This window comes from Rhinolophus ferrumequinum, chromosome 8 (genome assembly GCF_004115265.2).
Source record: "Rhinolophus ferrumequinum isolate MPI-CBG mRhiFer1 chromosome 8, mRhiFer1_v1.p, whole genome shotgun sequence".
Classification (NCBI taxonomy): domain Eukaryota; kingdom Metazoa; phylum Chordata; class Mammalia; order Chiroptera; family Rhinolophidae; genus Rhinolophus; species Rhinolophus ferrumequinum.
The window spans coordinates 889,694-902,038 of record NC_046291.1 but is presented as its reverse complement, the minus strand read 5'-3'; the positions used below and the strand labels follow the sequence as shown (position 1 = coordinate 902,038).

Below are 12,345 nucleotides of genomic sequence, written 5' to 3'. Positions count from 1 at the left end.
TGGTTACCGGGGCGACCGAACGGACGGCGCCCGGGCCCAGGGGTCGCTGCGGTTGTCACCCGGGTGGAGAGCCGGCTGGAGCTGGGGAGCATCGGGCAGGCCGGAGCCCGGCAGCCGACTCGCCCTGCCTCCCGGGCCGTGCTCCCCTCGGCCGCGCTCGCCCTCGCGCCGGGGCTCGTGCTGCACATGGGAGCCCGGGTCGCCCAAGATGCGGGCGCCGGCCAGGGAGCTCTTCCAAGACGCCGCCTTCCCCGCCTCGAGCTCCTCGCTCTTCTCCAGCTTCTCTACGCCGCTGGCCCAGTTCCGGGAGGACATCACGTGGAAGCGGCCCCAGGTTAGGCGCTGGCGGGGTTTCAGGTCGGGTGTTTAGACGTTGTTTCCTGCCAGCGTGCGAGCGCGGAGTCTGGGCCGGCGCGGCGGGGCAGGTGGCCGGGGTCCGCCGGGTTTGGGCGCGCGGTGGCCCGCAGGCCTGCTGCTGTCCTCAGGATGGGGTTCCCCGGCTCTCCATCCCACTTCAAGCCTCTTCAGGGTGTTCTAGAGCCGGAGCTCACGACCCTCACCTGTGGTAGCTGTGTCCGGGAGACGGGAGGCAGCCCGCCAGAGGGGAGAGTTAACAAACCCAGCCCCGCTTCCCTCCTGCTCCGAAGGGCGTCTAACCAGACTTGGCTTCCAGTCTGCGTGGCTCTCTGTTCCGCGTGTTTGTCTGTGGCTACTGCTCAGCGGCAGTGAGGTCCTTGCATGATCTTCTAGAAGGGCCAGGCTGAGCCCACAAAACAACGCCGCTTTGCTCTGCAGTTTTCTCTTGTGGATTCGGTGCACCTGCCTTTTCAGATCTGAACGTTTTAAGGTGGCAATTTAAAAGGATGCTCTGGCCTAGTGCTACGTTGACATCTTTAGGAATGGCTTACCTGCTGAATAAGACTGTCCCAGGGACAATCCTGCCTTTCCTGAGTGTGTGTGGCCACCAGAGCTGCTCGACTTGCACCGAGGCGCTTTTCCGGGCAGCACTGAGAGGGCTTGGCCGGAGAGGAGGCCAGGGTCTTATAGGCTACGCCAGTGGGACTTGGGTAAAAAGGATCCCAGGTGCAAGGGGAGGCCCTGGGGGGCAGGGGGGCAGTCCTAGAAGGCTGATTCAATTGGGTGTATGTTTGAAGAGGCTCACCCCTACTGCCCTGTGGGAAATGGATTGTGGGGGCCAGAACGCAAGTGGCCATTGCAGTCCTGGAGAAGGATGGAGGCGCTCCGATTAGGGTGCCGTCTGCTACCAGTGGAGGAGTTTGGAAAGTACTCTGGTGGGTCTCGGTGACTGGTTGGAAGTGGAGGGTGAGGGTGATGAATCGATCGAGAATGACCTAGATGTCCAGCCCGAGCACCGTGGTGCAGGGTGGCCCTGTTTGATGTACTGGGGGAGAACTGGAGGTGGAGATCCACTGTCGGGTGTTGCTCTCGTGTGTTCCATCGGAGCTCAGCAGGTGGTGGGTATGAGAGCTGGGAGCTCGGGAAGACCCTGCTCTGGGAATCGGGGCTGTAACGTGTGGCTTATGGGCCAGGGCCTGGAAGAGTATGTCAGGAGAAAGTATGGGGAGAGAAGGAGGAGGCCTCAGAACTGAGCCTTGCTGAGCCCTAACCGTTCCAAGTGGGGTCACGCAGATGCCCAGACAGGTAGACTTGAGAAGCAGCAGGCAGTGAGGTGAAAGGACAGCCAGGAGCACATGGAATCATGGGAGCCACCAGGCCACTGCGGTTCTGATGCTGCCGGGTGTTGGGGAAGATGAGGACAGACGACAGGCAGGGACACTGGTGAAGGCAGTTTGGGGCGTGACTGGCTTAGGGGCTGGAGGAGCCGGTGTGGAGAGTGAGCCGGAGGGAGGAGGAGTGGCGGCAGCTCTTTCCAGAAGTTGGTCAGTGAAGGGAAACCTAGAGGGGAAACAGTGCTGGGGGGCAATGTCTTAGAGAAGACGGAGCTTCTCCCTGGTGCCTTGAGCTGCTGGGATTCTGCCCGCAGAGGTGGCAGAGGGAGGGGGTCGCAGGAGGAATCCAGGCTCTGAGGCAAGAGAGGGGCAGGTCAGGTGGCTTCCGATGAAGCATGAAGGGAGGGGGCATGGAGGTGTCGAGAAGAGCTGGAGAACAGCGAAGGCGTGAGCTAGTCTGGGCAGTGGGAAGTTAAGCCTTTTAGAGAACCAGTAGGCTTTCCAGCAGTGTAGAGGACCCCTCGAGATTTACCGCTAGGAATTTAAAGTGAAACCATTTTCTAGGTGAACATTTCACTGCTTTGAGAAGGGGGATGGTAGGATTCATCCAGGTTTGGGGGTTTTGCCAATTAAGGAAGGTGGACAGAGACAGGGACCCCACAATCTAAGCTGGAGGGAGTGACGTGAGCTGACGCTACGTGTGCAAGCAGCCGGCCGCCTCTCCTCCCTGCGGGGCAGTGTGGATGAGCGGAGGAGCTCCTTGCAGCCCATCACCTAGACCCTCCGTTCTGCCTCTTAAAGACTCACCATCAGGCCTGATGTAACTCTGGACAATTTCCTCTATTTCAGGAAATTTGTGCCACGCCCCGGCTGTTTCCAGATAACCCCCAGGAAGGACAAGTGAAGCAAGGGCTGCTGGGGGATTGCTGGTTCCTGTGTGCCTGTGCCGCCCTGCAGAAGAGTCGGCATCTCCTGGAGCAGGTGTCTGCAACAGTGCAGTTTCCTCCTGCTGTCATCGTCCTGTCTGCCGTGCACAGGAAGGAAGTGGGGGGCCAGGCAGCTGAACCCCTTGTTCCGTGGTGCTCTACTGTGGCTGCTAGTGTGGGCCGTGGGCTCCGAGGCCCAGACGCGGTGTCCCTCTTTCCTGCAGGAGTCCGGGGGGTGCTTTCTGTCCTGCTCTGCCATCTCTTGAGCGTTGGGGGCTGAGGTACTCAGAGCCACACATGTGGAATAAAAAGCCAGACATGCCAGCCCGATGGAAAAGGGCTGGCCCAGGGAGCCTGTGCGCCTGGCGTGGAATAAGCTTCTTTAGCTAGCTGACTTGAGCTTGACTATAAATTGGTAAAAGATGGTTCAGACTGTCGGTGATGCCGGGTGGGCCCCACAGGTGCTCACACTCCTTCCCCGGGGCCCTCACGGCTTTCTGTTTGGCTCCTTGCTGAGTGTGGCTGATGAATGCAGCAGCATTCGTGGACAGTGGACGGTGGTGACCCCGTCCAGAGCGCCTCCCTGTCCCAGGCCCCGAGCTACGCACGGCATGTCACTGGCTTTCATTCCCACAGGCCCCACCGGCTTTCACTTTTTTTTTACAAATGAGGGCACTAGAACCATTGTCACTGTTTTTCCGGCTAGTGGATGGCAGAGCCAGGACCAAACAAGTCCCTTGGTGCAAAGCCCGCACTGCCTCTGTGTCCAGGTGCTGGCAGAGGCCCTGAGCTCCAGGCTCCTGCAGGGGGTTGCTGTGCCTATGGCGGCCTGCCATCTGCAGTTGGCTCTATCCAGACTTGGGTCTCATGCTTGTAAAAGTTACGTGTGTTTTGGATTCAGGTCTCGTGCTTATTTGGGACAGTAGGACTCAATGGTGGACTTGAAGCTTTTAGAGACACTTGGCCTCCTCACTGTGGTCTTAAAATATTTTATTGAAAGGTCTGCTATTTTCTGTCCTGTGACTGGTTTTCCGTGAGCACTGGCAGCTGGGTGTGGAGTAAGGTTGAGGCCCCTGCAGAACCGTAGGGGCCTGTGGGACAGTTGAGTTACACTCTGGTTTAGACACTTGGAACGCACAGCGCGATGTTTGTGTCTCACGGTCTCCGTTTGCCTCTCCTGTACACGGTAGGTCATTCCTCCCGGACAGCCGAGCTGGCTCGACCAGACGTACCGTGGCTCCTTCACCTGTCGAGTTTGGCAGTTTGGACACTGGGTGGAGGTGACCATAGATGACCGTCTGCCTTGTCTTGCAGGGAGACTCTGCTTCTCCCGGTGCCAGAGAGAAGATGTGTTCTGGCTTCCGTTACTGGAGAAAGTCTATGCCAAGTACGCATGCTGGAGGCTGGAGGGGCCGCGGCCACCTTAGGCTGCCGGAAGCATCACCACTCGGGCTGTAGCGCCCTTGTCAGGTTCAAGGGTCTGGGGGCCAGTCCTGGGCAGGGCGGGGTAGGGCTGTTGAGAGACAGACACTTGGAGACCGGGCCTGTGCTTGGCCTTCCCTCCTTGCTCACGCCCTCTTCCCCTGCCCTCATTTCAAAGTTGGGCAGGAAGGTATCACCCCAGAAAGAGGATGTGTGTTATCTTCTCTTTCCTCAAACCTCAGCAACAAAGATTTTTACACTTGTCGGTTTTCTACTGCTGGGGACAGGTAGCCTCTCTGCAAGTTGTTGGGGAAGAAAGAGGCCACCTTGTATCACTCCTTGTTTCTCAGGGTCCCGACTGAGACCGAGAGCCTGACCCACAGTCTGAGTCGACTGTCCTCTCAGAGTGCGTTTGTCACCTTGCTGGCAGACTGGACCCATAGGCAGGGAGCTGCGGTCCGGGCGGTGGGCCTGAGCCCCTGTGTCCCACGGCCGCTGTCAGGGTGTGGGGCTTGGTCCTGACCGACAGGGGGAGCTCACCGCCTCACACTGCAGCCCACGTGGGACGCTGCATGGCAGCGTGTGAAGGACGTGGCGAGGGCTAGGCGGCAGGGAAGAGAAGAGACTGAAGTGGGGTTCAGGGCATGATGTGGCTGTTGTCGGTTGGGGGTAGAAGTGAGGCGGGGAGCTGCACGCGCCCCAGTGCCGGAGGCTCACCCCACTCGGCTGTCTCCCCAGGGTCTATGGGTCCTACGAGCACCTGTGGGCAGGGCAGGTGGCGGAAGCCCTGGTGGACCTAACCGGGGGCCTGGCAGAAAGGTGGAACCTGAAGGACTTGGCGCACACCAGTGGCCAGCAGGACAGACCCGGTGACTCGGAGCCCAGGACTTGCCGGCACCTGCTGGGCCTCAAGGAGCGCTGTCTGATCAGCTGCTCGGTGTTCAGCCCCAGAGCAGGTGAGACGCTGGCAGCGGGAGGGGTGGCACGTGCCCTCACACCCCCACGGGCCTTTCACTGTGGCCCTGACAGGACCAAATGGAACGAGGACATTTGTCCTTCCATGCTGCTATCCTGGGTGTGACCTCCTGCTGCCCACCTTTCTCCCTGACCAGGACCCCCCCAGGGAGGGGTAACCGCCCTGCAGAGACGGTCGAGGAGGCAGATGGTACCATGTCTGCCCAGCTGGTAACCTGGCAAAATCAACACTCAGATTATCGATTTAGTGACAGATGCGCTCGTTAGAGAAAGGTTGTTGAAAGGAAAATATCACTCGGACATAACTGCCTTGACTTTTTAGTGCTCGCTCAGTTTTTTCATAAACACGCACTTTCAGCGTTCGGCATTAAATGCTGTTTTCTCTGTTGTTACGTAAGCTACGTTTTTCATTAGTGGGTCTTCCTTCATCCGTCCCTTAACGTGGGTATTTTGGGTCACTCCAATTTTACGCTGTTATAAATACCGTTGCAGTGAACATCTTTATGCATGAAAGTTTCCTATTTAGGATTCTGTTCATCATGGAATCTTTGCTCAGAGACTGTGAACGCTGCGATAATCTCACCAGTGTTGACAGTTACACCGCCCTGGCCGGTGTGTGAGAGTTGGCACAGGCCTGGTGATGGGTCTGCCACACGCAGAGCCTGGGACGGGGCTGCGGGGAGCCTGCCCTGCGGGATAGGGGCTGTGTTTAGCATCAGCTGCCCCCAGGATGGGGTAGATGGGTGCTGGGTGTCGCCTGGAGCCCAGTGAGGTGGCAAGGGGCCGGGGATGTGGGCAGGACACCCAGGGCCAATGACACTGCCGTGTGAATGAAGCACTTAAAGGTGTGCCAGGAGTTCTCTCCGCTCTGGGCCGCCGCCCTCCGCCTTCCGCCCCAGACGGTGCCATCCTGTTTGGCTCCTCCACACGTAGGTAGTCTGTCCCTTGTCTGGGCAAGTGGAGTCATTTCCCACGGGCCTCAGCCCTCCCACTGCCCGACCGCCCCCTGCCTCCCCAGCTCGCCTTGCTGACGAGATGTCCCTTGTCGCTTCTTGGTCACAGACCATTGGCGACCGTGCTAGTAGCAGCACATTTCAGAACTGGCCGTGTGCCGCCTGCATCCCTCGTCCATCCAGGCGGGGGCCGGGGCCCCGAGAAGGGACTGAGTGGCCGGCCTGGTCCAGCTGAGCCTGTGTCCAGAGCCACCCTTTGCTGTGGCTCTGCGCTGGCAAAGGCCACGCCTGAGTGAACCTGTCCACAGCGGGCAGCAGAGGAGCCCCGCCGTGGTCTGTGGGGGTCCTGATGCCTGTGCAGCCGCAGCTGGGTGGCTGAAGCAGCCCCGGGAAGGAGACAGCTGTGCGTCCACCCGGTCTGGGAACTCCCGCCTTGACTGCACTGTCCCTTGCCAGGCTCCCGGGAGCTGGGGGAGTTTCACGCCTTTATTGTCTCAGACCTGCGCGAGCTCCGGACTCCTGCCGGTCCCAGCATCCTGCTCCTGTGCATTCAGAACCCCTGGGGCCGGCGCTGCTGGCAGGGGCCCTGGAGAGAGGGGTGAGTTGACCATGCGGGGACTCCAGTGGCAGCCGAGGGCCGTCAGCAGTGTGGGTGCCGGGCCCAGTGCCGGGGCTCGTGCCAGGGGCGTTTCCATGGTCAGGACAGGGCTCGGTGGGGTCCCGTGAGGCCCACTCGGCCCCTGCTCATGGGCCACATGTCCTGTGCTTGGCCCCAGATGGCCCCAGGAGGCTGGCTGACCCTGGGCCCTGGGTCCGGTCTTGACTGCCCATGGAATGGCGGATGCCAGGGACCCATGGGATGCGGTGCCACTGCTACGTCCTGGTGCTGGGACAGCTCCCTTTCGCCAGCGGGGTGGTGAGCAGACCCCCACACTTGGTCTGAGCAGCTCCACCCGAGGCAGAGGACACACATCCTTCCTTCACCGCTCACTCATCCATCCACTCAGCCAGGCCGTGACAGGCATGCAGAGGCAGGAGCCCGTGAGGGGTGACAAGTGACTGCCCCGAGGCTGGTCCAGCCCAGAGCACATCAGAGCATGGGAAGGGGCCAGGGCTGCAGGGACAGGGGCTCTCAAGATGCCGCCTGGGTCCCCGTCCGCCCCAGTCAGCGCCGTCAGCTCTCAGATGAGGCCTCCGCTGAGGTGAGATTCGTTCTAGGGGCGAAGGTTGGAGCCGGGTGGAGGCGGCCGACCAGTCTGAGCTGCTGTCCCAGCTCCAGGAAGGGGAGTTCTGGGTGGAAGAGCAGGAGTTCCTCCAGGAGTTTGACGAGGTCACCATTGGCTACCCAGTCACAGAGGCCGGCCACCTGCAAAGCCTCTACTCGGGTAAATTACTCAGGGGTAGCTTTTGTGCGCGTGCAGCGGACTCTGCCTTCTGAAGTCGGGCCCCACGTGCGTTTGGCTTCTGTTCTGTGCTGTCCCCTCCTGTCCCTGTCCCGGGTGGCTGGAGGTGGGGACACAGCGGGGCTGTTGGAGGACTGGCGGGTGTGAGGGTGTGAGGGGGCGTGGGAACCTGACGCCCTGTGCTCTCGCCACAGAGAAGCTGCTGTGCCACACTCAGGCGCTGCCTGGGGCCTGGGTCAGGGGCCAGTCGGCAGGAGGTTGCCGGAACAACAGCGGCTTCCCCAGCAACCCCAAGTTCTGGCTGCGGGTCTGGGAACCAAGCGAGGTGTGCGCTGCCGTCCTGCAGAGGCCCAGGGTGCGCACATCCGACTGGGCCGGCCGGGCCCGGGCACCCGCAGGGGACGACCACACTGCGTGGAGCCCGGCGCGCACCCCAGGCCAGGACTACCCTGCCGTGGGCCTACATCTCTGGAAGGTAACTCCACGGCCCGCGGCTCCCGCTCAGGGGCAGGGGTCAGGGCGGGGCCCGTGGAGGCCTGAGTCCCAGGACCTGCAGTGCCAGGACACGCACGGTGCCAGGAGCCAGCGCCACGTGCCCCCCTGCCTGGCCATCCTGGGGATCAGGCCTGTGGGTGCTCCCAGCGCTGATCTGGGTCTGCAGGACTCGGTTCCCTCTCCCTCTCCCAGGTGTGTCTGTCGGCCAAAGGCAAACAGAACCAAAGCCCCCACAGAGCCGGCCAGTGGGCCAGGCTGTGGGCCCCTGACCCAGGCTCCTTCCTGAAAGCCGGGTTATTAGAACCACTGCTGAGACGCCAGGGCCTGGGCTCGGCCACTTCCCATGGGACCTCCACAGGCCTCTTCCCCTTCCCTCCTCCCTCAGTCTCCCTACCCATGGGGTGGTAGCGTTCTGATCTCATGGTACGGTCCGAGGAGCCGCCTGGGCCCGATGGAGACGCCTGTCCTCTCCCAAGGGCCAGGAGCGTCTGGCACAGGAACGTGCTGCCCGCTTGCCTGGTTTTTCATCTCGTGTGTCCCTCCGAGGTCTGACAGCTCCCAGCACAGTGTTCCCTGTCCCGTTGTGGGCATGGCTTACATTGTGTTCCCTTTTTTCTGCGAAAGGTGTTGTGGGCAGGCCTTTTGTCCAGCGGCTCCAGGGTGCTTTAGCCATGTGCGTTGGGGCACAGCCGGCACATTTGTCTGCTTTCCGTGGAGCAGAAGGGCTTGCAGCTCACATCTGGGACAGGGCTGAGTGAAAGCCTGGGAGTCGTGGGCATTTTCAGCTGGTCCCTGAGAGGCTGGGGAGGGGCCCACAGGCCCTAATGCTGGGAGCCGGGGGCTGGGCTGATCTCTGTGACAGGCCCCCTCTCCTCAGGTGGAGAAGCGGCGGGTCAGCCTGCCCCGGGTTCTGTCCACGCCCCCCGTGGCTGGCACCGTGTGCCATGCGTACGACCGTGAGGTCCATCTCCGCTGTGAGCTCGCCCCTGGCTACTACCTGGCTGTCCCCAGCACCTTTCTGAAGGATGTACCAGGGCAGTTTCTGCTCCGGGTCTTCTCCAGTGGGAGAGTCTCCCTCAGGTGAGGGGCCACAGGGCGGGCAGTCTCCGCCCAGGTCCTGCATGTTCCGGCTGTGCCCGAGGCAGGCCCAGTCGTGCTGCAGCCGCCCCCTGTGCTTGTCTTTTCTGGGCAGTGCCATCAAGCCGGTGGCTGAGGGCCCCGACCCTGAAGGGGAGTGGGAGACTGTGCGGCTGCGGGGCTCCTGGAGGATTGGCCGGACGGCGGGGGGCAGCAGGAACTTCGCATCCTACCCCACCAACCCCTGCTTCCCGCTCTCGGTGCCGGGGGGCGCGGGCCCCCGCTGTGTCCGGATCAGTCTGCACCAGCACTGCCCGGACGGCGACCGCCATCCCATCGGCTTCCACGTCTTCCAGGCAAGCTCCGCGATGTCCTGGGGGGCCCCTCAGAGGAGCTGAGTCCCTGTGGACAGCGGGCTGACGCGCAGGCCTGGACGCCATCATCTGGGCACGTTGGCCAGGCTGGTCGGTCACGTGCAAGACTCATTTCTAGGTTTCATCAAACTCGTAATTCACTGGGGTCACAGGTCAGCTCAGGTAGCCGCTTGTCCACTCACCTGGCTCACAACAACTGTGTCACGAGGACGGTGCCTCCCAGTGGCGTCACTGGGCAGGGATCACCTGTACGTCAGCCGCAGCCCCAAAGCTCTGGAACCCCAGCCTCCCCCCGGGCCCCGTGCCCCTGAGGCTGCTCCTGGGGCCGTGGGCACCGTCTGGGAGCCAGGCAGAAGTGAGGGCCATGGTGCGGGCTTGTGGGAAGAGCTGGGCAGGGAGGGAGGGGCGGCTAAGTGACTGACGGCCACTCTGCCGCCCGAGATTTTCAGATCGGAAAGAAAAGGGAAAGCCAGGTGTGTGGGTGATGAGCTCACAAGGTTCCCCACGGTCCCAGGGCCAGGGCGCTCAGCCCTGTGGGGCGGGGCCTGAACCCCGGCCAGGTCCAGGGGGAAGGGTGGCTTCCAGGAACTGGGGCTGAAAGCGTGTTGTTCCCACCTTCAGCTCAGAATGGGGTGTGTGCCTGGGGAGCCCCACGGAAGGGGCCTGCTGCCCTCCAAGTATTGGGTGGGGTCTGCTGAGTGCCCCCCACGGGTGGCGAGGAGGGCGCGTGGAGGTCAGGGAAGGGCCAGTGAGTCGTAAGCACCACCCGGAGGACCTTCCTTGGTCAGTCTGCCCTCTCTTCTGCCATGCAGGCAAGTCGCGCTTAGCAGACCAATAGTTGGAGGAAGGGGCAGAGGTCAAGTGCCAGAGGTCAGAGGTCGCAGGACCCCATGGTGCTGATGAGCCTCCCAGCCCACACGCAGTGTCCTCCTGGGGGCCCCACTTCAGGACGGCGGCCGGTGTCCCAGGAGGACGTGGGCTGGGAGGCTGACCCGGAGCCTTGTTCCAGGATCCACTGGGGTGGAGGGGACACATGTAGCATGAAGCACAGTGACCTGGGAGAAGAGTCGTGTTTTCTCAGAAGGTTGTGTCCCCTTGGGGGGTGCAGGGCAGAGCCGCTGTGCTCCCGGAGAGCAGAGGCACCCAGGAGCTTTGACAAAAGTGCTGGTGGCCAATCAGATGACTCTGGATGGGCCTAGGCCGGGTGATTGTGGTGGTTCCCCCAGGTGTGGGCACCTGACACTTGACGGGACCTCCTGGCAAGGGTGGTGGGACCTTAGTGGTGCGCCCAGCTTTGTGGGGCTGGCAGTTCCCCCTCAGACGCGAGCATGCGTGTGTGTGATGTGGCTGGGGTGGGGGACCAGGTACCAAGCCCCGGGAGATCCAAGCAGACAGCACCTGGCTGCTCCTGCCCTGATGTCCACAGCCCGGCCTGCTTCTGGCCGCGGAAGGAGAGTGTCCTGAGCCTGAGGACTGCTGAGGGCACTCTGTGTCTGCCCAGGAACAGGCCTGCCAGTCTGTGCCCTTGCCTCCCCAGGTTCCAGCAGATGGCGGGGACCAGGGCACAACCTCTCTGTTGCTCCAGAAGCCTCTGCTGAGCTGTGTGCCACACTGCTACGCCCAGGAAGTGAGCCGGCTCTGCCACCTCTCTGCGGGGACCTACAGGGTGGTGCCCTCCACCTACCTGCCGGACACAGAGGGTAGCTTCACCGTGACCATAGCGACCAGGATAGACAGGTGGGGCCATGCAGCAGGCTGTGGTCCCCAGTGCCCCGGTGCCACCTTCGCCCTGTGTTCTCCCACCTGCCCCACAGCCCCAGCTCTCAGCTGTCCTGGCAGAGACGAGGCTGACACGCGTGCCTGCAGACTCCTTGCCCATCAGCCTGTGGGGGTCGCATGGATGGGCCTGGGCGTGCCTGCCCCCCCACGCCCCCTGTGTGGGCGGGGGACCCGGAGGGCTGACTGAGATGTTCTTTCCTGCAGGCGCTCCATCCACAGCCAGGAAAGGCTGGGGCAGCTCCTCCAGGAGGTATGATGGGGCCCTGGGGTATTCACTCATCCAGCCCCCTCACAGCAGCCACCCTGCAGGTTGGGCCGTGCCTGGGGACGCAAGCTGCACTTGTCTCTTCCCCTGAGAGGCACCTGGCAGAGCTTCTAAGGGGCTAAGAAGCTGACACTGTGGTCAGGTCCCCAGGCAGTGCCAGTGGGTGCTGAGGACGCAGGCCACACCCGCCGTCCGTCAGGCGCAGCCGCTGCCCAGATGTCGCCATCTCTCCTTTTGCAGGCCTCCTTCCAGGCAGTGATGAAGACCTAACTGGATGACCCCGAGTGTCAACTCTGGTGACTGGGGTCCCCGGGGCTCACGGAGGCCCACAGCGTCCCCACACGGTGCCACCAGCCTCAGGGCTACGGCTTCCCCTCCTGAGCTCAGCAGCCGTGTGTGCCTGCCGGTCCAGGTGACGAGCCCTGGGGTTGGGCAGGTGCTGCAGGAACGGCAAGAAAACCCCTGTGGGCATCTTGTCCCACCGCCTGGCGGCAGCGTGACGAAAACCCCCACATCTTCTCTCAGGGCTCCCGAGAGAGGCTTTATGGCAGACAGACGGGACTATGTCACGACACACCCTGTTTAAAACTATTTGTTAGAAATGTTTTTAGGATGTAACTTTATAAATAAATGTGAGTGCTGAGTGGTTTACAGGTGACTCCGGCTGGTCTCACTGAGGGAGCAGGGCAGGCCCTCAGGCCTGTCCACCCGGCTGCTGACACACTGGGGACAGTGGCCTCTGGGAGGGGGTCTGTGGGGGGTGGGGGGCATGGCTCACAGGGCGTGCCCAGGGCGAGCAGGAGGGAGCGGCTGGAAGCAGCCTGGCACCCATCTCCTCCTCACTTGGCAGCCATTCAGTCACCTGGTGAGCAGCCAAATGGTATTCGCAGGTATGGAAAGTGCTGTGCAGGCCCCCAGAGAACCTGAGGCAGGCGGGCGCTGCCAGATACAGTCATTTTCTCGGTTTCGGAGGACATCTCCCCGG

General features: G+C 62.1%; 1 protein-coding gene across 2 annotated transcripts; it reads left to right on the top strand.

Moving 5' to 3' along the window:
* On the top strand, positions 1-12,008 carry CAPN10 (calpain 10). 2 transcript variants are annotated; one of them, XM_033111661.1, is made up of 12 exons: positions 1-334; positions 2,541-2,672; positions 3,808-4,004; positions 4,778-4,995; positions 6,424-6,565; positions 7,186-7,352; positions 7,565-7,845; positions 8,743-8,945; positions 9,058-9,298; positions 10,854-11,053; positions 11,300-11,345; positions 11,601-12,008. In XM_033111661.1, exons 1-12 carry the CDS (start codon positions 209-211, stop codon positions 11,628-11,630), a joined length of 1,983 nt encoding a protein of 660 aa, XP_032967552.1. In that variant the 5' UTR covers positions 1-208; the 3' UTR covers positions 11,631-12,008. The 2 variants fall into 2 exon arrangements, with proteins under 2 accessions (XP_032967552.1, XP_032967553.1); XM_033111662.1 differs by lacking the exon at positions 1-334 and having other exon boundaries at positions 2,538-2,672; positions 3,932-4,087.
* Positions 12,009-12,345: the final 337 nt, after the last annotated feature.

What these genes read in the sequence shown, in the direction of transcription:
- CAPN10 (XM_033111661.1), top strand. Translation starts at nt 209, where the DNA reads ATGCGGGCGCCGGCCAGGGAGCTCTTCCAAGACGCCGCCTTCCCCGCC. An exon ending in TCACGTGGAAGCGGCCCCAG is followed by an intron (nt 335 to 2,540) that starts GTTAGGCGCTGG and finishes CCTCTATTTCAG; the next exon opens with GAAATTTGTGCCACGCCCCG. An exon ending in ATAGCGACCAGGATAGACAG is followed by an intron (nt 11,054 to 11,299) that starts GTGGGGCCATGC and finishes TCTTTCCTGCAG; the next exon opens with GCGCTCCATCCACAGCCAGG.